Source organism: Xyrauchen texanus, chromosome 29 (assembly GCF_025860055.1).
Source record: "Xyrauchen texanus isolate HMW12.3.18 chromosome 29, RBS_HiC_50CHRs, whole genome shotgun sequence".
Taxonomy (NCBI): domain Eukaryota; kingdom Metazoa; phylum Chordata; class Actinopteri; order Cypriniformes; family Catostomidae; genus Xyrauchen; species Xyrauchen texanus.
In genome coordinates, this window is record NC_068304.1 from 17,106,758 (window position 1) to 17,127,881 (window position 21,124).

At 39.6% G+C, this 21,124-nt stretch overlaps 1 protein-coding gene across 4 annotated transcripts in view; it reads right to left on the reverse strand.

Annotated features, from left to right (window-relative positions):
• ppfibp1b (PPFIA binding protein 1b) overlaps positions 1-21,124 on the reverse strand; it is a 51,107-nt gene that overhangs the window by 24,961 nt on the left and 5,022 nt on the right. For 2 of the 4 annotated variants that reach the window (XM_052096765.1, XM_052096764.1), the window contains exons 2-8: positions 12,997-13,080; positions 12,518-12,723; positions 11,768-11,854; positions 10,766-10,879; positions 8,782-8,913; positions 2,876-2,968; positions 2,568-2,660 (exon numbers count right to left, since the gene is read on the reverse strand). In XM_052096765.1, the coding sequence (XP_051952725.1) occupies positions 2,568-2,660; positions 2,876-2,968; positions 8,782-8,913; positions 10,766-10,879; positions 11,768-11,854; positions 12,518-12,723; positions 12,997-13,060 (789 nt within the window). In that variant the 5' untranslated portion in view covers positions 13,061-13,080. The remainder of the gene's footprint in view (positions 1-2,567; positions 2,661-2,875; positions 2,969-8,781; positions 8,914-10,765; positions 10,880-11,767; positions 11,855-12,517; positions 12,724-12,996; positions 13,081-21,124) is intronic. The other 2 variants (XM_052096767.1, XM_052096766.1) reach the window with 1 other exon arrangement.

Below are 21,124 nucleotides of genomic sequence, written 5' to 3' on the forward strand. Positions count from 1 at the left end.
CAGCCAAGACCTCAGAAAAAGAATTGTGGACCTCCAGACCAATTTAACTGTCACACATGTGTAAAATCACCATGTACCAACTGCTAACAGCTAGTGGTCATGTTATTGTTTATGGTCAGTAATGTTTGTGTCACGTTTAAGATGATGTCATGGCACTAGAGGCGGTGCAAATATGACGATCAGCCTATCTCAAGTGGAAAAAGCTACCCTTAACAACGGCACTAATTTGCTTATTAAAAAGTCACAGAAGTTGACGACAGAAGACCTATCTGGGTGGCCATGCCATGTAAGGAGAACATGGGGGGACCTAAAATCAGAACTTCAGTTTTCGTTTAATTGTAAAAAGTCGTTTGCCAGACAATGTTTATTATCTTGGAAGCAATTTAGGATGTTATCAAATGAACACTTCTTGTCTAAGCTCACTGGTAATTCAAAATGGGAATCGCCAGCATAACAGTGATAGGATATGCTGTATTCTTGAAAAAAAGAGCTCAGAGGAAGCATATACAAGGAAAATAATAAGGGTCCTAAAAGTGACCATTGAGGGACGCCACATGATAAATGAGCCGATGTAGAAGAGAAATTCCCTACATTTACAGAAAACGTCCCAGAAAGGGCCATACCCTGGATGCCAACCCTACACTCGAGACAATTGAGAAGAATGTTATGGTCGATAGTGTAAAACACAGCACAAAGATCAAATAAGACTTAGACAACATGTAAGCCTGAATCCATGGTGAGAAAAATATCATTAGTAACCTTGAGCAATGCAGATTCAGTGCTGTGCAAGGGTCTGAAGCCAGACTGAAATGTGTCTAAAATGTCTAATGTATTTAAAAAGGAGTAAAACTGAGAATAAACAACTCTCTCCAAGATCTTGGAAATAAAAGGCAATTTAGAGATTGGCCTATAATTATTGTGTATTGCCGGATCCAAAGAAGGCTTTTTTTAAAAAAGGATGCAGAGTTACATGCTCAAAACTGCTTGGAACAACTCCATTAGCTAAGGAGCAATTAACTATCGCAGTTACACTGGAATAGTTGTAAAAACGTCTTTAAAAAGGCAGAGATAGAACATCCAGCTTGTAACTGGAACACTTCATCTTTGAGACTACATCTGTTAACTGTTCTGATTAAACTGGTTCAAAGTGAATCAGGGAGCTGGACGGGGAAGGTATAAGTGGTTGATCAAATTGTGAAGGTACAATGGCACATTTAATATGCTCGAATTTGTGAGTAAAAAAGTAAAACAAATTGTTACAGGTCTCTTGAGTAGCATCCAAAAAAGCATCTCTCATAGGGTTTAAGACAGTATGGATAGTATTAAACAATACTTTTGGTCGATTTGCATAATCAGAGATTACTTTAGAGAAAAACTTGGGTGACGTAATTTAGCCAAGGCTGTGAAACGCCCTTAATTCTCCTTGGCTTGAACAAAGACATTATCAAGGGAGAAAGTACAAGATTTATTGAAAGCTTCAACCAGTGATTCAGTATTGACTTTATCTGAGACATAATCAGTAAAACGCAATGAATACAATTCTGAAAAAAGATTGGAAGCAGATGAGTGAATGGACCGGGTGTGACGTAAAGACAGAGTAGTAGTAGGGAGAGGACAAGTAGAGACAGATTCAAACATTATTGAATAACGGTCAAAAATTCTAATATCTAAGATCTTCAAGTTAGATACAGAGATCCCATAATATAATGCCAGATTTGATGTATGACCCATGTTGTGGGTAGAACCAGTGACATGTTGAAAATAAATTAAAGACTCAGTGAGGGAGAGAAATTCATTTACCAGCGGTTTCGTTGGACGGCATACGTGGATATTAAAAACATATTAAAAATGTGTTAAGTGTCTTAACAGTATGGTACGGTATGAAGTTGCAACAGAAATAGCTTCCCCTGTATTAAACATCTGGCTGAATATGATTCTCTCTCAGCTTAAACATCAAGTACATCCTCACACTAAAGCATACCTGTGGTTAATTAAACATACTGAGATTTTAAAATGGTGCCACAAAGTCACTGCTTGTAGAGGAAGGAAGATTTAACGAGCAGCTTTCAAATCATGATGAGAACATCGTTTGTACCCTTTTAATGGTGCAAAACGGATGGCTATAATACTCTGTGGAGCTCTCATTCAAACGAAGACAACTAAAAGTGTGGTGACAACCAGTAAATCATGATGAGAAATTGGTACTCAATGTGTGTATGTCATCGTGTAAACTACCAATCAAAGGTTTGGACACACTCGACTTGTTTCTCATGATCATAAAAAACATAAGAGTTAACTGCTTAAGCCTAATTTCTTGAAAATAGTTTTGTATACAAATATAGATTTGTTTCTACATTTGACTACCTCTGTGGCATTTCATGACTTTATTATTACTAGTTTTCACATTACTAGTTTTCACACACAGTTGACTGATAGAAGTATACACTGTTGTTTAAACAAAAGGACTACATAAAAAATGGCAACAAGAAAAAAGACAGTGAAAAAAGTAAATAAATAAAAAGGTCTTGGTTCACATCCACAAAGCAATCACCCGGACACATGCCGACCTTGAGTGCCTGGATTTTTTGTTCCTTCCTCTGTTTCTCATACTGCATCTGGCCCATTTTGAGTTTCAGGCTAGAGAGTTTGGCCATTAGCGACTAGCGGTAGAGAGGTTAGCCAAGGAAGAAAGGAAAATAGAAGATGCTTAAAGATAAGACAAGAAAGGTGACAGAGATACGCATGAGTTCAGTAATGGTAAAGAAACAAGAGCAGAAGAGAAAATCCTATGCTAAGCTTAACTTTAGACAGCTTATAGTTTTCAAGTATTGTCATTCCACTAGCATGAAACTAGCGATTCGATCATAAAACTCACCTTACTGGACTTCAATTTGTTTTCATACTGTAACCGTTCACTCTCCATCTCAGACAAACGATATCTCAGTTCATTAATCTCCAAAATAAAATCCTAACAGAAAAGAAAAAAGAATTTTTTTTTTTTACAAACTATTCCCAAACCATTTAGCAACAATAACTTATTGTTAATAGTAGTAACATTAAGTTACGTTAATAATATAACTATTTCAATGACTTATAAGTGACATAATTGTGGACAAATAGCATTTACACATTTATAGGTAACAATTTTTCCACTTTTCTTAATTTGTTTTCTTCATTGCCTTAAAACTGACCCTCAGATTGTCCTGCATTGTGACAAACACATTTTTAAAGTACAAACTGTTTGTATAGCATGTCACACAGCAATCACATTTTTACGTAAATTACCCATATATACGTATGGATTACAGAGACCATATTCCTAAACTATTTTTTATATAAAAAAAGCTTAAAAGAGAAGCCTTGTCACATGTCTGATAAGCTTTATTTAACAAACAGAGGGAGCATTCAATTCCTCCAAATGTCTTTACATGTGAAAAACAAGAATCTAGTGATGGCAGCTTCCATTCAGACCTCACAAGCTCTTTGTGAGGATGTCTTGCATTCAGCTGTGGATTTATGATTCAATACACAGAACAGCCTCCAGTCGTAAACACAGTGAATGCTCAAAAAACACAGAGACATCCACATGGAGCAGTGAACCGGTGGCAAACTCAAGGGCAATCTGAATACTTACATTCTGTATTCCATTATACATTAGTTCTAATGATCCTCATAAACTTGAAATCTAAAATTAGGCTACATATTACTTTCTTAACCAAATAAAAACAGGACATTTTGGGAAACAATGTGCAGTTTTGCTGAGCCAGTAAATTGTTTGGCAGCAAAATAACACAGGAAACAGCTCTAACCATCTATCCTAGACCAAACACACTTTAGGCCAAAAACAGATTAGTGCACCATTTAAACAATATCTAATGTTATCTCTGCTTTAAAAATTGTAAAAGAATGGGTAATATCACAAGGGCATGCTCTAAAAAAGAAAAAAAAAAAGAAAGAAAACAAGAAATGGCCTTGTGAAAAAGGTATGTCAATATCAGAAAAAAAACCTGCTTTCTGTGGGAGGTGATCTGCACACATGTGCAGGGACTGGTTTATCTTCTGCTCATTGAGGTCTAATTTAATTCTTACCAACTCCCTAACACAAAATTCTGACTATCTTTAAAAGATCTGATGCCACTAACCTGGCAAAATTTGGTAAATCCAGTGATTAAATCTTCCTCATTAGCCCTCATTGTATTAAGCAGGTACCTTGTAAACACTACAAACAACTTAGCTAGTTTCCAGACGATTGGAACTAGGGCTTTCAAATTAAAATTCGAAATTTGAATAGTCGTCAAATGCAAGATAAAAATTGCACATTCGAATTCAAAAAGTGTGCCAAACACTGACAATGACTTACATTCTTGGACTAAATCAAATGCAGTGTAACGAATAGAACAGAACACGGCTGTCTCATGGTGCGTTTTAAATGCTGAATTTCCTTTTAAATTGACACAGTGTCTGAAAAAATGTATTGTTTCTTCATGAGATGCTGAAAAAATAGCAAGACATGGCATAACAGTCAAAGACATCTGTCTAGTGCATGCTTACAAAGAAAAAGACGGACGTGTTTGGTGTGAACGCCCCACTTGAGATGGAGGTCTCTGGCAGTTGTGTGTTGACTATGTCTTGCTCTCTTATCAGCATCTCGCTCCATAAGCATTAGGTATGTACATTAAACAGTATTTAATGAAAAACACTTTGGTACCACAGGTATTATAAAGCTTGAGTCTGTGGTAGTGCTTTGGCACTAGTATAGGTACTGTGTGCAACATTAAGTTAACATTGAAACTTTTCTTGTTTTACATTTGATTTGAGAATATAAACTGGCCAAATCTTTTGACTTTATAATTTTACACACATTTGTTTAACAGCTAGATATGTTCTTTGCAATAAACAATCACTATAACTGTGCTGAGTGGTTAATATTGATTTGTTGCACACTCTTGTGTAGTGTTGTCAAAAATACTAGATTTAGTTTCTCAGCCATGTTGACAGCACTAATTGGAACTGTCAATTTGAGGACATTGCACACAAAACTGGCCATAACTTTGCACAAGACAGCCACCCAGGACTGTGGGCGGTCTGTGGGTGTGCCATCTGAGGTTAATACAACCCTACACAGGGCTCCAGACTAAAAAAATGACCAATTAGCCATTGGCTCCTAAACTGAAACATCGAGGAGCCAAACGGCTGTTTTTAATCACCAAATCACAGATTTACTCGATTTAGTTGCTGTTCAGAAACAAGATGGGAAGCCAAAGAAAAGTTAGCCAGCTGAAAAACCCATTAATCGAACATTTAATAAACAGTATATTAGTTGAGAAGATACGTTTGCATTCCCTTTGTCTCATAAACGTTCGCACCCCTTTCATAATTTATACAAATATAGAGATAAAATATTGTATTTTATTTAGTACTGCTCTTCAGAATCTACATTACAGATATTTACACAAAGTATAGTATGCATATATTAGTGTGTTGTCTTCTTGAGCATCAATTAATGTTTGCACCATGTGTAATAGTTGTGTACAAGTCCCTCAATTGTCCTAAGTGTCAAAAGTGTATATACAGTGAGGAAAATAAGTATTTGAACACCCTGCTATTTTGCAAGTTCTCCCACTTAGAAATCATGGAGGGGTCTGAAATTGTCATCGTAGGTGCATGTCCACTGTGAGAGACATAATCTAAAAAAAAAATCCAGAAATCACAATGTATGATTTTTTAACTATTTATTTGTATGATACAGCTGCAAATAAGTATTTGAACACCTGAGATAATCAATGTTAATATTTGGTACAGTAGCCTTTGTTTGCAATTACAGAGGTCAAACGTTTCCTGTAGTTTTTCACCAGGTTTGCACACATTGCAGGAGGGATTTTGGCCCACTCCTCCACACAGATCTTCTCTAGATCAGTCAGGTTTCTGGGCTGTTGCTGAGAAACACGGAGTTTGAGCTCCCTCCAAAGATTCTCTATTGGGTTTAGGTCTGGAGACTGGCTAGGCCACACCAGAACCTTGATATGCTTCTTACAGAGCCACTCCTTGGTTATCCTGGCTGTGTGCTTCGGGTCATTGTCATGTTGGAAGACCAAGCCTCGACCCATCTTCAATGCTGTAAATGAGGGAAGGAGGTTGTTCCCCAAAATCTCGCAATACATGGCCCCGGTCATCCTCTCCTTAATACAGTGCAGTCGCCCTGTCCCATGTGCAGAAAAACACCCCCAAAGCATGATGCTACCACCCCCATGCTTCACAGTAGGGATGGTGTTCTTGGGATGGTACTCATCATTCTTCTTCCTCCAAACACGGTTAGTGGAATTATGACCAAAAAGTTCTATTTTGGTCTCATCTGACCACATGACTTTCTCCCATGACTCCTCTGGATCATCCAAATGGTCATTGGCAAACTTAAGACGGGCCTTGACATGTGCTGGTTTAAGCAGGGGAACCTTCCGTGCCATGCATGATTTCAAACCATGGCGTCTTAGTGTATTACCAACAGTAACCTTGGAAGCGGTGGTCCCAGCTCTTTTCAGGTCATTGACCAGCTCCTCCCGTGTAGTTCTGGGCTGATTTCTCACCTTTCTTAGGATCATTGAGACCCCACGAGGTGAGATCTTGCATGGGGCCCCAGTCCGAGGGAGATTGACAGTCATGTTTAGCTTCTTCCATTTTCTAATGATTGCTCCAACAGTGGACCTTTTTTCACCAAGCTGCTTGGCAATTTCCCGTAGCCCTTTCCAGTCTTGTGGAGGTGTACAATTTTGTCTCTAGTGTCTTTGGACAGCTCTTTGGTCTTGGCCATGTTAGTAGTTGGATTCTTACTGATTGTATGGGGTGGACAGGTGTCTTTATGCAGCTAACGACCTCAAACAGGTGCATCTAATTTAGGATAATAAATGGAGTGGAGGTGGACATTTTAAAGGCAGACTAACAGGTCTTTGAGGGTCAGAATTCTAGCTGATAAACAGGTGTTCAAATACTTATTTGCAGCTGAATCATACAAATAAATAGTTAAAAAATCATACATTGTGATTTCTGGATTTTTTTTTTTTAGATTATGTCTCTCACAGTGGACATGAACCTACGATGACAATTTCAGACCCCTCCATGATTTCCAAGTGGGAGAACTTGCAAAATAGCAGGGTGTTCAAATACTTATTTTCCTCACTGTATATATTTATTGTTTCTTGGGCCCAATTTGGACATTTTCACTTAGGGGTGTACTCACTTTTGTTGCCAGCGGTTTAGAGATTAATGGCTGTGTTTTGAGTTATTTTGAGGGGACAGTAAATTTACACTTTTATACAAGCTGTACACTCACTACTTTACATTGTAGCAAAGAGTAATTTCTTCAGTGTTGTCACATGAAAAGATATAATCAAATATTTAGAAAAATGTGAGGGGTGTACTCACTTTTGTGAGATACTGATATATATATATATATATATATATATATATATATATATATATATATATATATATATATATATATAATAATTGGTTTAAAATATGGCCTTAGTCTTTCTTTACTGTTACCGGATGGCCCCAGACACAGAGACTACAAGAGTGAAAACTGAATAAAATCCCAGATGCAGTTTACTGTGCAACTCCAATCCCAATTAATAGTTAACAAAAGATTATATTATTGTTAAAAAGTGGTAAACAATATGGGACTTTTAATTTTAAAGATGCCCAAAATACACATGGGACTCTTATTTTGAAACATCTGCGCTCCCAGTTGTGAGCTCACTGACAGCTGATTCGCTGAGAAAATGAATCTGATTTAAACTGCTTCTCTGAGCTCCTGAGTTCAAACCCGCAGTTTTTTTTGGGTTATTCATGAAAAAGATCCAGTTCAAAAGAGTGATTTTTTCACAACTCTCTTGCACTGGGTTTGTTGTTGCGTGCGGTGCAGCGAACTCGTCATCACAACAGAACGGGTGAAAAGCGGAGCTAGATACACTGGCAAGACAAGCACTCTAAAGATGAATTCAATAAAACAGCATTTGAACGCACACAACCTGACTGTCAACAGTGGCGACTAGATTTTAAATTATTGTTGCAATCAATTATTTTTGGTCGCAGTCTGGAGCCCTGCTACACCTGACAATGAACGCATGGTTGGTTGCCATCCAATGCTATCTATAGTCACCAGATCTGTATTTTCCACACCACTGGTTAAAAACATTTTCATGGACCAAACCCTCTCATTAAGGAAATTTAACACTTGCCAACCCCTTCTTACTCCTCTACATCCACAGTGGGACCAAGTCCTTTGTGGTAATGACTACTTTCAATAGAGAGGAGAGGCCACCCAAACCAATTTTTGAGGAGGAAATGGTGTCTGGTAAAGACATTTTTGCATGTTCCTTCCATTCAGACAGCAAACAAGGCAGAGAATAGTTAAAAGCCCGACATTCCACTGGATTGGAACAGATCTCTGTACCACAACATGACCTAATCTGTATATATGCAAATGCTAACAGAGTGCATTGTTGAGCACAACACTTCATGCTTCAAGCTTGTACAGGAACAAAAGGCTGTCTATGTTGCAGATTCACTATTCTCAACAAACATTCAAGTATTTTGTCCAGTAATCACTGGAATATTTAAACCAGTTGAAACAAAAGTGCTCTATATGCAAATGGCGGAATCACAAATTAACCAATGACTAACATTACATTTTAAAGGAAAACCATTTACCTTTTCAAATAAAAAATTATTACATAATAATTATGCCTCTTGCCTCATTGAGTGTGCATGATTGTTTCTTACCTCACTATCTCCGAACCTTTTGTCAAAATCAAGTCTCTCCTTCTCCAAGATGGTTAACTTCAGTTTCAGGTTGGAAACCTCTGCCATCAGCTCTAGCTTTTGGGTCTCCAGTGTGGATCTACACAAGAGTTCCTAAGGAACACGGGTTCACATGCATGACAAGTATTCATATATTGTCATATCTGAGCAGGAACAAAGAATATATTGACTTAAAAATACTTTTTATTAGAGAAAGACGATAATTAGAGTGATCTATATACAGTGAGGAAAATAAGTATTTGAACACCCTGCTATTTTGCAAGTTCTCCCACTTAGAAATCATGGAGGGGTCTGAAATTGTCATCGTAGGTGCATGTCCACTGTGAGAGACATAATCTAAAAAATAAAATCCAGAAATCACAATGTATGATTTTTTAACTATTTATTTGTATGATACAGCTGCAAATAAGTATTTGAACACCTGTCTATAAGCTAGAATTCTGACCCTCAAAGACCTGTTAGTCTGCCTTTAAAATGTCCACCTCCACTCCATTTATTATCCTAAATTAGATGCACCTGTTTGAGGTCGTTAGCTGCATAAAGACACCTGTCCACCCCATACAATCAGTAAGAATCCAACTACTAACATGGCCAAGACCAAAGAGCTGTCCAAAGACACTAGAGACAAAATTGTACACCTCCACGAGGCTGGAAAGGGCTACGGGAAATTGCCAAGCAGCTTGGTGAAAAAAGGTCCACTGTTGGAGCAATCATTAGAAAATGGAAGAAGCTAAACATGACTGTCAATCTCCCTCGGACTGGGGCCCCATGCAAGATCTCACCTCGTGGGGTCTCAATGATCCTAAGAAAGGTGAGAAATCAGCCCGAACTACACGGAAGGAGCTGGTCAATGACCTGAAAAGAGCTGGGACCACCGTTTCCAAGGTTACTGTTGGTAATACACTAAGACGTCATGGTTTGAAATCATGCATGGCACGGAAGGTTCCCCTGCTTAAACCAGCACATGTCAAGGCCCGTCTTAAGTTTGCCAATGACCATTTGGATGATCCAGAGGAGTCATGGGAGAAAGTCATGTGGTCAGATGAGACCAAAATAGAACTTTTTGGTCATAATTCCACTAACCGTGTTTGGAGGAAGAAGAATGATGAGTACCATCCCAAGAACACCATCCCTACTGTGAAGCATGGGGGTGGTAGCATCATGCTTTGGGGGTGTTTTTCTGCACATGGGACAGGGCTGACTGCACTGTATTAAGGAGAGGATGACCGGGGCCATGTATTGCGAGATTTTGGGGAACAACCTCCTTCCCTCAGTTAGAGCATTGAAGATGGGTCGAGGCTGGGTCTTCCAACATGACAATGACCCGAAGCACACAGCCAGGATAACCAAGGAGTGGCTCTTTAAGAAGCATATCAAGGTTCTGGTGTGGCCTAGCCAGTCTCCAGACCTAAACCCAATAGAGAATCTTTGGAGGGAGCTCAAACTCCGTGTTTCTCAGCGACAGCCCAGAAACCTGACTGATCTAGAGAAGATCTGTGTGGAGGAGTGGGCCAAAATCCCTCCTGCAGTGTGTGCAAACCTGGTGAAAAACTACAGGAAACGTTTGACCTCTGTAATTGCAAACAAAGGCTACTGTACCAAATATTAACATTGATTTTCTCAGGTGTTCAAATACTTATTTGCAGCTGTATCATACAAATAAATAGTTAAAAAATCATACATTGTGATTTCTGGATTTATTTTTTTAGATTATGTCTCTCACAGTGGACATGCACCTACGATGACAATTTCAGACCCCTCCATGATTTCTAAGTGGGAGAACTTGCAAAATAGCAGGGTGTTCAAATACTTATTTTCCTCACTGTATATGGGCCAATAAAGTGAAACTATGGGGACTATGGTCACTCAAACATAAGTACTAACGCACAAAATGCACATATACACCAACTGCCAGATCACGTCTCAAACAAGCAACATAACACACCTGCTGTAACATTTCTTCAGTGGAATTAAGTTTCTCACGGTGTTCATCAAGGCACAGGTCTAGGTCCCTTATCTTTTCCCCCTGTGCTTCCACTTGATCAGTCAAAACACTAACCTGCAAAGAATGATCAGCAATAACTTTTGCCTTAACTGTTTTATATGCATGTACAACATCTACAGATGTAGTCAGAAGTTTACATATGCCTTAGCCAAATACATTTAAACTCTGTGAAAAAGTTTTTCACAATTCCAGACATTTAATCGTAGAAAATATTCCCCATCTTAGGTCAGTTAGAATTCTTCCTTGCTGAGCAGCCTTTCAGGTTATGATGATATAGGACTTGTTTTACTGTAGATATAGATACTTGTCTACCGGTTTCCTCCAACATCTTCACAAGGTGCTGTTGTTCTGGGACTGTATTTGCACTATTCGCACCTCTAGGAGACAGAATGCATTTCCTTCCTGAGCAGTATGATGGCTGCGTGGTCCCATGGCATTTATACCTGCATACTATTGCTTGCACAAATGAACATGGTATCTTCAGGTGTTTGGAAATTGCTCCCAAGGATGAACCAGACTAAAAACTAATTCTGATGTCTTGGCTGATTTCTTTTTATTTTCCCATGTTGTCAACCAAAGAGGCACAGAGTTTGAAGGTAGGCCTTAAAATACATCCACAGGTACACCTCTAATTCAGTACACCTCCTATCAGAAGCTAATTGGCTAATTGTCTAAAGGCTTGGCATCATTTTCTGGAATTTTCCAAGCTGCTTTTAGGCACAGTTAATTTAGTGCATGTAAACTTCTGACCCACTGGAATCGTGATAGTCAATTAAAAGTGGAACAATCTGTCGGTGCCATGCACAAAGTAGATGTCCTAAATGACTTGACAAAACTATAGTTTGCTAATATTAAATCTGTGGAGTGGTTAAAAAATGTGTTTTAATGACTTCAACCTAAGTGTATGAAAACTTCTGACTTCAACTGTATATAGAATATTACCTGAAGAACAAGGGATTCTTTGTCACTTTCCAGACGATTAAGTCTTTCCTGGTAAACATCACCAGTGATTGAAATGTGTCCATTTAACTGCCGAAAAAAGAAAAAAGAAAAAGAAAGAATCATTACTAAAGACATTAAAGAGTGACAAAAATTGGTCATGAATAAAAATATGAATTTTAAAATAGAAATATGAATTTTAAGTTGTGGTTTACAGGGTCACTAGGTCCAAGCTACTGCATGCACTATTTTAATGGTTAGTGAATAATACTCTGCGTAAGCTAAATATAGTATTACATGTTGACTTTTTTCATGACAGTCCTCCAATCTGTCTCAGGACACACAATAATGACAATGTTTCTTGGGCCTGTTTTGACCAACATATTAAGGCAATTATAATGAAGAATCTGTCTTCAGTTTAGCTGTATTGTATGTACAGTATGAAACCCAAACAGACAAACATGATGCAGCAATTCTAATACAGCTTGACAGGGACGGATTTAAGCAAGGGCGACATGGGCAGCATCATGCCGGAGGCGGAATGGGGTGCCCACAGAAACAAGTGGGCGCCCTGAAGTCCACCATTCATCTCATCTCCAACCACCCCCAAACATTTTTTTACCGTTATAAAAAGAAAAAGTATAAATACCCATGTACCTCTCTACAACATGGCAACATGTTGTACATTAGGCCATACAGTATGTGCATACTAGAGACTGTAAATTCCAGAGTTCTGGAATGTGATTTACATACCAGTTGCCCCTGCAGCCACTCCACCAGAGTTTCTGCGGTAGAGTCACGGATCTGGCAGCGCAAGCTTTCTCTCTCCTCTGAGTCCATTAGCTCCAGTATGCCCCTAAGGTCCTCCAGTAAGTTCAAGGCACGCAAACTGCCCAAGAAGGGTGATGTTGGGGACTGACAGTCAAAGATGCCATTGGAGTAGTCCAGAGCCTTGGAACCTGGGTGCCAAGGACAAAAGACAGACAGACAGGCGATTCCAAATTGAGATGTCAGCTTATAAAAAAGTAGTGACACATTTTTATAATTTCATTAGCAGTTCGTTTGGATCAATATTGCTTGTGTGGGGAGACTCTTTAATTGGGATTCAAACTTGAAAAATGGAGGACATGTGGATACTTTATTCCCTCAACACTGTTTTTTTGGCAAGTACAAATTTAATGAAGCTCACTTGAATAAGACATAAAAAAGTCATCGTTAAAAATTGTTTTTACCTGCTATGATACCATCCATTTGCTCCAAGGCTGCTGCCAACATGTCACTGGCATCAGACATCATTTTGTTTAATTCCGTTTATGCTGCATCAGGGAGAAAATAGCAAAACAACAGACCTACCATTAACAACATTACATGAAAATATGCAATTTAACAGTCTCTACATGTAACACAAATGAACAGAAATTATTTTGATGACTTAGACCATCAAAACTGAATGAAAATATGACAATAATTTCTTCTACATATTCTCTCTTCATAAATTCCTTTGACGTATGGTTTTTATCCATTGTCTAGTGTGGCACTTAGCAAAACTATTGCATCACTGTACTGCAGCATGCTATATCACAAAATAAAATACATTTTAGGCAGACTTAAAAGGATTTAGGTCTGGACAGGATGATCAGAAGAAATCATGCAGAAGCCACATGTAAATGTGTTAATGTAGCATCAAGTAAGTTTTAAAATGTATGTTTGACAATTAAATGTAAGTAATTTTTGCAATGTTAAAATACTGTCTCCTATCCATCTAAGCTGAGTCAATTATAAGTAAGATATTTGTTGGTTGATATCTCAAAAAAGGAGACAGGACTATTTGCTTGCCCAACCAATGGTGGACTAGGATAGTGTAAAAACTCTGGTTTAACTAGTTGCACAGAATTTACACCCACTTTATTATATCACTTTGTACCAAATCTTATCTTTAAATTGACCGGGTATCCCCATTTGTTAAATTACAGCAGTGCTGCCTTCCAGAGAGCAGAGCACATCCTTTGGGTGAAACGCTGGCTGGTTCTTAGCTCTCTGTTTCCTAGGTTATGCGGTCAAGAGCCACCCATTAGCCACACAATTCAAAGAATAACTGAGCCAAATATTTAAATTATTGGCATGGTGTTTGTGCTCTGCTGGGGACACTAGGCACTTTGTTTGGGGCCTAGTGGAGACACACTGTTTGATCCTTTTGGCTCGTGTCCCAAGAAAACAGCAGCAGCATTCTCCAAATTTTAATCCTCAAAACAAGAAAGTGAAATTAAACCTGTCATGTCCTGATATCTTGTCTGTCAGTATTAATAATGTTCTCTGTTCTCACACATAAGCACTAAAATGTAGCTTGAGATTCAAATAGGATGAGTGACTGAACAATTTGGAGCCATTCAAATACATTTTTGCAATAAATCAAATGTAGTGTATTTAGGGGTTTAAATTAAAGTTTGCTAACTGGTTTGTTTAGCGGTGTTGTGTTATGCTATTAGCTTAGCTGTACTGTGTTTACAATATGGCATCGGCAGGTTGCACATGCGTGGTAAATTGCCCCGGAAGGGTCTCTTTAGGACTTCCTGTGAACTTTCGTTCGTCGCCATAGCAACAACACCAGTGATTGGTGATCTGGGTCAACACTAATGAAAACAGTTTCCTTGATGTATATGAACGTCAGCACGTTCCACAATGCACAAACAAACAGTAATCAGTAAAAGTGCCCAGATTCTCACACCAATAAATGTAGCGAATTTGGTATGATAAATGTTCACTGCATGGGTTAAAGTGTACATTGCCATTATTTGTAAGGGAAAAAGTATGTGTGAGCTAGGAATTAAATTAATCCCGTCCCATTTCTACATTACTATGTAAGGAAATTTATAATGGAATCAGCAACAACCGTTATAATTTCAACAACATCTCATTGTATCAGCTCACAATTTCTACTGTAGGGAATTAGCTTTAATAAGAGAATTATGATTAATTCTCTTATTGGAGTAATATTATTCTCATGGTTTATTGACAATAATATTACACATATAGGTATAGCTTTGAAGCGAAATCTATTGGATACAGGGATGAGATTATTTATCAAAATATACCACAGTCAAAATATCATTATAATGGAAACATGAATAATTAATCATAACTTGTTATAATTAATTAAGAACATTTGGACCGGTTAATAGAATCAACTTGAGGTAGCTGAATTAACATTACAATCAATTTATCTGTTCGTCCAGCGAACACTCAGTATTGATTGTCTCTCAATTCTCAGAAAGGATATTTTTCATAGCCATACAAAAATAACTCTTTCTTAGCATGGAGCGGAGATCGAATCGTTAAATTTACATTGATTTACAAGCAGATCAGAATCAACTTGCAAGAATGTACACAAAAGTTTATTTAAATAAAATACAAACACATAACTATTCTAAACAAAGACATACACACAAATCACTCATACATGGGAAAGGGAAAAATAAAAATGAAACTGGAACAGAATAGGGGAAATGCAGTTATGAAAAGAGTCACTTAACCATCTGAGGGAAACATAAGTTTTTTAATTTAAAAGCACCTTTGTTACAAAGGGGTTTTCATGTCTTGTACTAAACCTACGTTCAGTTAGCTACTGGTACGATATTGCAATTGCCTTGGCTGTTGAAAGAGTGCCCGGATGCAGTCGCAGGAGAAAGGCTTGATGGTTCCTCGAGTTTGTGTTCAAGTTGTAATCAATTTCTTCCATGCTGAATGAAGAAATTAGGATGAACTGGGGTGTTCATTGACTCTATGGTTGAGGTAGATGCACATGGCTTGAGGTGTTGAGGCCAGCCAGCCTCAGACCGGATGGTCCCGGTCCCACACGATCAGCAGCAGAGGGTCAGGGGAAAGAGAGCGACTAAGAGGTGGGACGTGCCTTTTAACTTCTGCTGGAGGTCCCTCCTCTCAAGTCTGGCTTGACCAATGAGAAAGGTGCAATTTCCAAGCTGGAAATGTTCCTTTGTTTGGAAGCTGACTCATTTGCATGATTGGGGTTAATTTTATGCCCCTTTATGGTCTGATTAATATAGCAAGCATACAATGCATGCTGTTAGAATTATATACATACCATTGTGCAGGATGTCACACAAGGATTCATTTGGTAGGAAACATGATCCCAAATAATTTTACATTAGCTGGTAGTCCTGTCATAAGTCATGCATAAAACAGTATACTGTACAAAAGACACTTTACAATACAGTAATGATCCTATACACAATGTCCTGGGAATACACATGTGAATTTATAGGCAGTCTGTCTATAATTTAATGAAGAAAAGTCTGTTGTTCTGGGCTTTGAGTCCATTTCTTAGTGGGGGAAATATTGCGCTGGCATGAAGCTAACCGCCCCACGCTTGGAACGTCACTGGGTGTCCACTATTTGCTGGTCCAGTGTCAGCAAAGACAGTGTAAAGGCTTGATAATGATCAGTGGGGGAGCAGACATAACAGAGTCGGCTTGGACCTTTGCTTGTTACAGTCTTGAGACATCTGTTGGCTTGTGTGTCTGATTGGTCCAGATGCTACATCAATCACAAAGCACCACTCTGAAATGATTTGTTAGTAAAGCATAGGATTTTTCTTTTGGGCTTTCTGGGACATGTTACAGTCTGGACTCGAACCTGCATCACCTGTGTGAGCACTACAGCTCTAACGTGTCAGTCTAGAGCATGTGTGCTACTGCTGTACTACAGAGCTGCTGTACTTGGTTTGTCAGTGATCCTTTTAAGGGTTGTCTTATTAAAACGTATTAATAATGTTAATTCCAGAGTGTAAAGAAAGTTCTGAATATGAAAAGGTTTAGTCTGGAAGCAGCAGCCACATTCTGTCAGATGAAGTGGATCAAAAGCTTTCCACTGAGACATGATGGCAGTTAAACGGAAGTATTCTGGCTATGATGATACGCAATAAATAAATACAAATCATAATAGCTATGCTTGTACACCTCTTCTGTGTACCACATTTGCAACCCTACATCTACTCTGAAACTCATGCATTTCATGAATGTTAGAAATTAAGCTGGGTTCTGGTTTTAAGATATTTGCAGCCAAAAATCAGGTTGAAACGATGCTTCAAAGCATGCTTCAGTTTCTCAACATAGATGTATATGTGATACATGAGTCCTACCTAAACCATTCAAGATAGTCAAAATATTCTGGAGAGTTTCAATCTGTTACTTCAAATGTATGTAAATAACTTATCAACCCTTGTAGAGAGAATCATGTTGTGTCTAGAAAAGCTGTGTTTTCCAAACATAACATCTGTCATGCATGTTCACACTGCTAAATGGCAAGTCAAAGATGTGTCCTGCTGCCATTGCACTCAGCATTTCTAGATAATTCTGTCCATCTACATTAATAACACTATTCAGAGTGTGCAACGCAGCCACCAAGAACTCACTGCATTTCCTCTGTCAATGTGGAAACATTTTGTTGCAAGTTAACAAACACACAACTTGCACTCAAGCTAAGTGCAGGTTGCTTTGCATTGCAGATTTTTGCATGGATGGAATTTCTTCTCATGGCTGGAACACTGTGGCCTCCAGCCAGAGAAAGGCGATAACACACTCTCTTTGTGAAGCTCATATTTCTACACTGAGCCATTGGAAATCAAGATTTTGGTTTTGGATCTATCAACATGTGGAAAATGAAGAGCGTTGATGCATGTGCACAAACAGCCTGCTGTCAACCATAGAAAAGTATATATTTTTTAAACCACAGACAAAGGAAAACCTCTACAACCCGGGCCCAAAACCCATTGGGATCTCAGGTCCCATCGAGCCTGGGTTGGTTTGCAGACCTCTAGTATGAGTCAAGGATCTCTAAAAGTATGAGAATCTTGTGTCTCTATGTCAGCACAACACTGGCTGCACACATTTACAAGCACTCGCTGCACATGCATACTATCTATTTATCTCATTAAATTGTAGCTTTTGCTGTCAAATAAACTCACTAGGACATGACATGATTTTAATCCGTGCACTGAATATTTACGTAATGACATTCGTATATCAGATGGTATCGGTTTTTGGTATTGGAGCATTTTTAGGAGTACGAGTACACGAGCACAGTATCAGACCCGATTCCGATACCAGTATCTGTATATATAAAAGATCTTCTTACGCGTTCATGTCAGTTTAAATATGTTGTGTTCCTTATGCGAAGGGCACATCCCACCGTCAGATAAAAATGAGAGCTGCGTTCGCTGTCTGGGTCATGCCCACGCCGAGGCAGCTCTCATGGACACAAACTGCACTCACTGTGAGACCATGATTCTCAAGGCACTTCGCTCGTTCAGAGGGATGATTCAGCCTCTTGAAATGTGTGTAAGCAATGTCCCATGAATATATCGGAATTTATAAAAATAAACTTGCCGTAAATATTTTCACACCGTCTTGATACTCTTGACTGTGCGTACGCACTCTTTAACTTGTGTGTATGAATTCCCCAGTCTCTGTTAGTGCTCATTGCCACGGAGGCCTTCCCCAGTTGCAGCTGTCAGCGTTCACGGCCACGGAGGCTGTTTCCCCTTCCCTGCCTGTCCTTACAACCACAGAGGTCGTTACCTTGTCATTGCTAGTGCCCACGACAATGGAGGTCGTTCCCTCGTCACTGTCTGTGCCCACAAAGGTTGTTTCCCTGTCACTACCAGTGCCAATGACCACGTAGGTCGTTCCCTTGTCACTATATGTGCCCACGACCACAGAGGTTGTTTCCTGTTCCCTGCCTGTGCCCACGACCACAAAGGTTGTTTCCCTGTCACTGCCAGTGCCCACGACCACGGAAGTCGTTCCCTTGTCACTGTCTGTGCCCGCGGCCATGGAGGTCGTTTCTCCTTCCCCGTCATTGCAAGTGCCCATGATCATGGAGGTTGTTCCTGTCACTGTCTGTGCTCACAACCACGGAGGTCGTTCCCTTGTCACTTGTCTCACAAAGAAAGATGGCAGGCTTCGGCTGATTTATGATCCGAGACATTTTAATTCCGCACTTGCAAAGCACCATTCAAATTGATTACTCAGAAACGGATCTCATCACAAGTCTGCCCACACGATTAGTTTCCGTCAATAGATCTGAAAGACAAATTGTACCACATCACAGTATTCTTTTGAGATTCAGGTTTGAAGGAACTGTGTATCAATTCAAAGTCTTGCCCTTCGGATTGTCCCTGGCTCCTCGAACTTTTACAAAGTGCATCAATGTGGCACTCGCTCCTCTGAAACTGGAGGGCATGGCACTTCAACCGCCTGGAGCTGTTGGATGTTTTCCTAGCCTTGAAGGCTTTTCAATCCGAAATAGTGAATTATGTTCTGATTCATTCGGACAACACAACAGTTGTGGTGTACATAAACAGCCAGGGCAGAATTCATTCCCTGCCGTTGATGAGACTGACTTCACCTCCTGTGGAGTGAGTGCCATCTCCTCTCCCTGCAGGAGACATATGTCCCAGGCCATCTGAATTGCAGTGCAAACCTGTTATCATGCCAAGGAGCAATGCCCGGCGAATGGAGACTTCATCCACAGACTGTCCTGAGGATTTGGGAAATATTCGGCAAAGCGGAGATTTAACTGTTTGCCTCTGCGGAGAATGCCCACTGTCCCCTCTGGTACTCCAAGTCCCAAGCTCCGCTAGGAGTGTACACAATGGCCCACAAATGGCCTGCGAAATGCAAATACGCATTACTCCCTGTGCCTCCTTCACTCTATCCTATGCGAAGTCCGAGATGACATGGAAATTATTCTATTGGTTGGGCTTATGTGGCCCCGGTTTCCAGAAATGATAGAGATTCTGGACGGACCTCCATGAGAAATAATGCTGAGGAGAAATCTCCTCTCTCAAGCGCAGGGCACAATCTGGCAACCCCAGCCCAAGCTGTTGAACCTGCATGTGTGGCCATCTACTAGCTGCCTTTACACACTGAAATGGAATGTGTACACTAATTGGTGCTTTTTACGCAGCAAAGACCCAGTGAACTGCCCCGTACCTGAAATTCGTACATTTCTTCAAGAGCAATAGGACGCAGTGCTCACTCAGTCAACACTTAAAGTCTATGTAGCAACTATCTCTGCGTTTCATGCACCTGAAGCCGGCACCTCTATAGGCAAACATGATTTAATCAAAGTTCCACAAGGGAGCCCGTCTACAGTCCTGACTTGGGACCTAACTTTGGTTCTAAAAGCGCTCACGGGGCAGATGACAGATGTTTTGCAGCAGGTTGGTCTTCTCCAAACACATTTGCAAGGTTTTACAACCTAGACGTAACTCTTCAGGCACTCTTCTTAGGTTGTCCTCTCTGATTAGAGCTTTTGCCATTTTAAAAAATTAACGTATGCCCCCTTTTTAAGTAAGGGCTCCCCCCGCCTGCGTTCAGGCAATTGAAATTCCCATAAAGTCATAAAGGCACTTTCATTATAAATAAAACGTCCTTCCTGACTCGCTTCTTTAAGGGGATAATTCATACTACATGACTATATTTCATATATGCATTCTAAGTGCTCCCCTCCTGGCTCACCATGAGGGTTATACACTCGCAGCATGCTCATGACGGTCGCGTCCTGCAAGTCGACGTCATGTTCTTTCGAGCATTATGCTTCGGCAACACTCTCTGGGAGGGTTAAGTCATGTAGTGCAGCGTGATGGGACTCTGTTTCCCATATGCACCAGCATGACGCAATGTCAAGTGACCTGAATCGTAAGGGAACGTCTTGGTTACGTATGTAACCTTGGTTCCATGAGATGAAGGGAACGAGACATTGCGTAAGCTGGCTACACAACAGACTCAAAGTTTTTTTTTAGGTGCGAGCGATGCACTATTTGTCTCTCAGTCAGAAAATCCTGAGAAATTTTGTTTGTGCACCCGCTTATATACCAAACAGCTTCACGCCTAAAAGGGCGGGGCTTAAACACCATGGCCAATCTTAGAATTGGTGTTATTGCAGAAGGGTTTCAACTAGGTTGTCAGAAAAGGAATTTCCCCATATGTGTCAGCATGACGCATTGTATTGTTCCCTTCATTTCAGGGGACTGCAGTAACATACATAACCAAGATGTTTCTTTAAATCTTTTTGATCACCAACTAATTTTATTAAACAAATGTTCCAGGTTTAATGAAAGTTAACTTGTGCACTTTTTCATCAGTAAAAAAGTTTCACTCTTAATGTAATGAATAGTCATTTTGAAATGTATGTATAAAATAATGTGCACTCACGTGAGATGAAGACTCTAGTCATATCAGTAAAATTATTAAAAGCTGTTTTATTAAAGCATGGAGAGGGTAAACTCATGGGGGATGCCATGTTAGGATCACATGACCAGCCGAATACTACTCGCTTAAT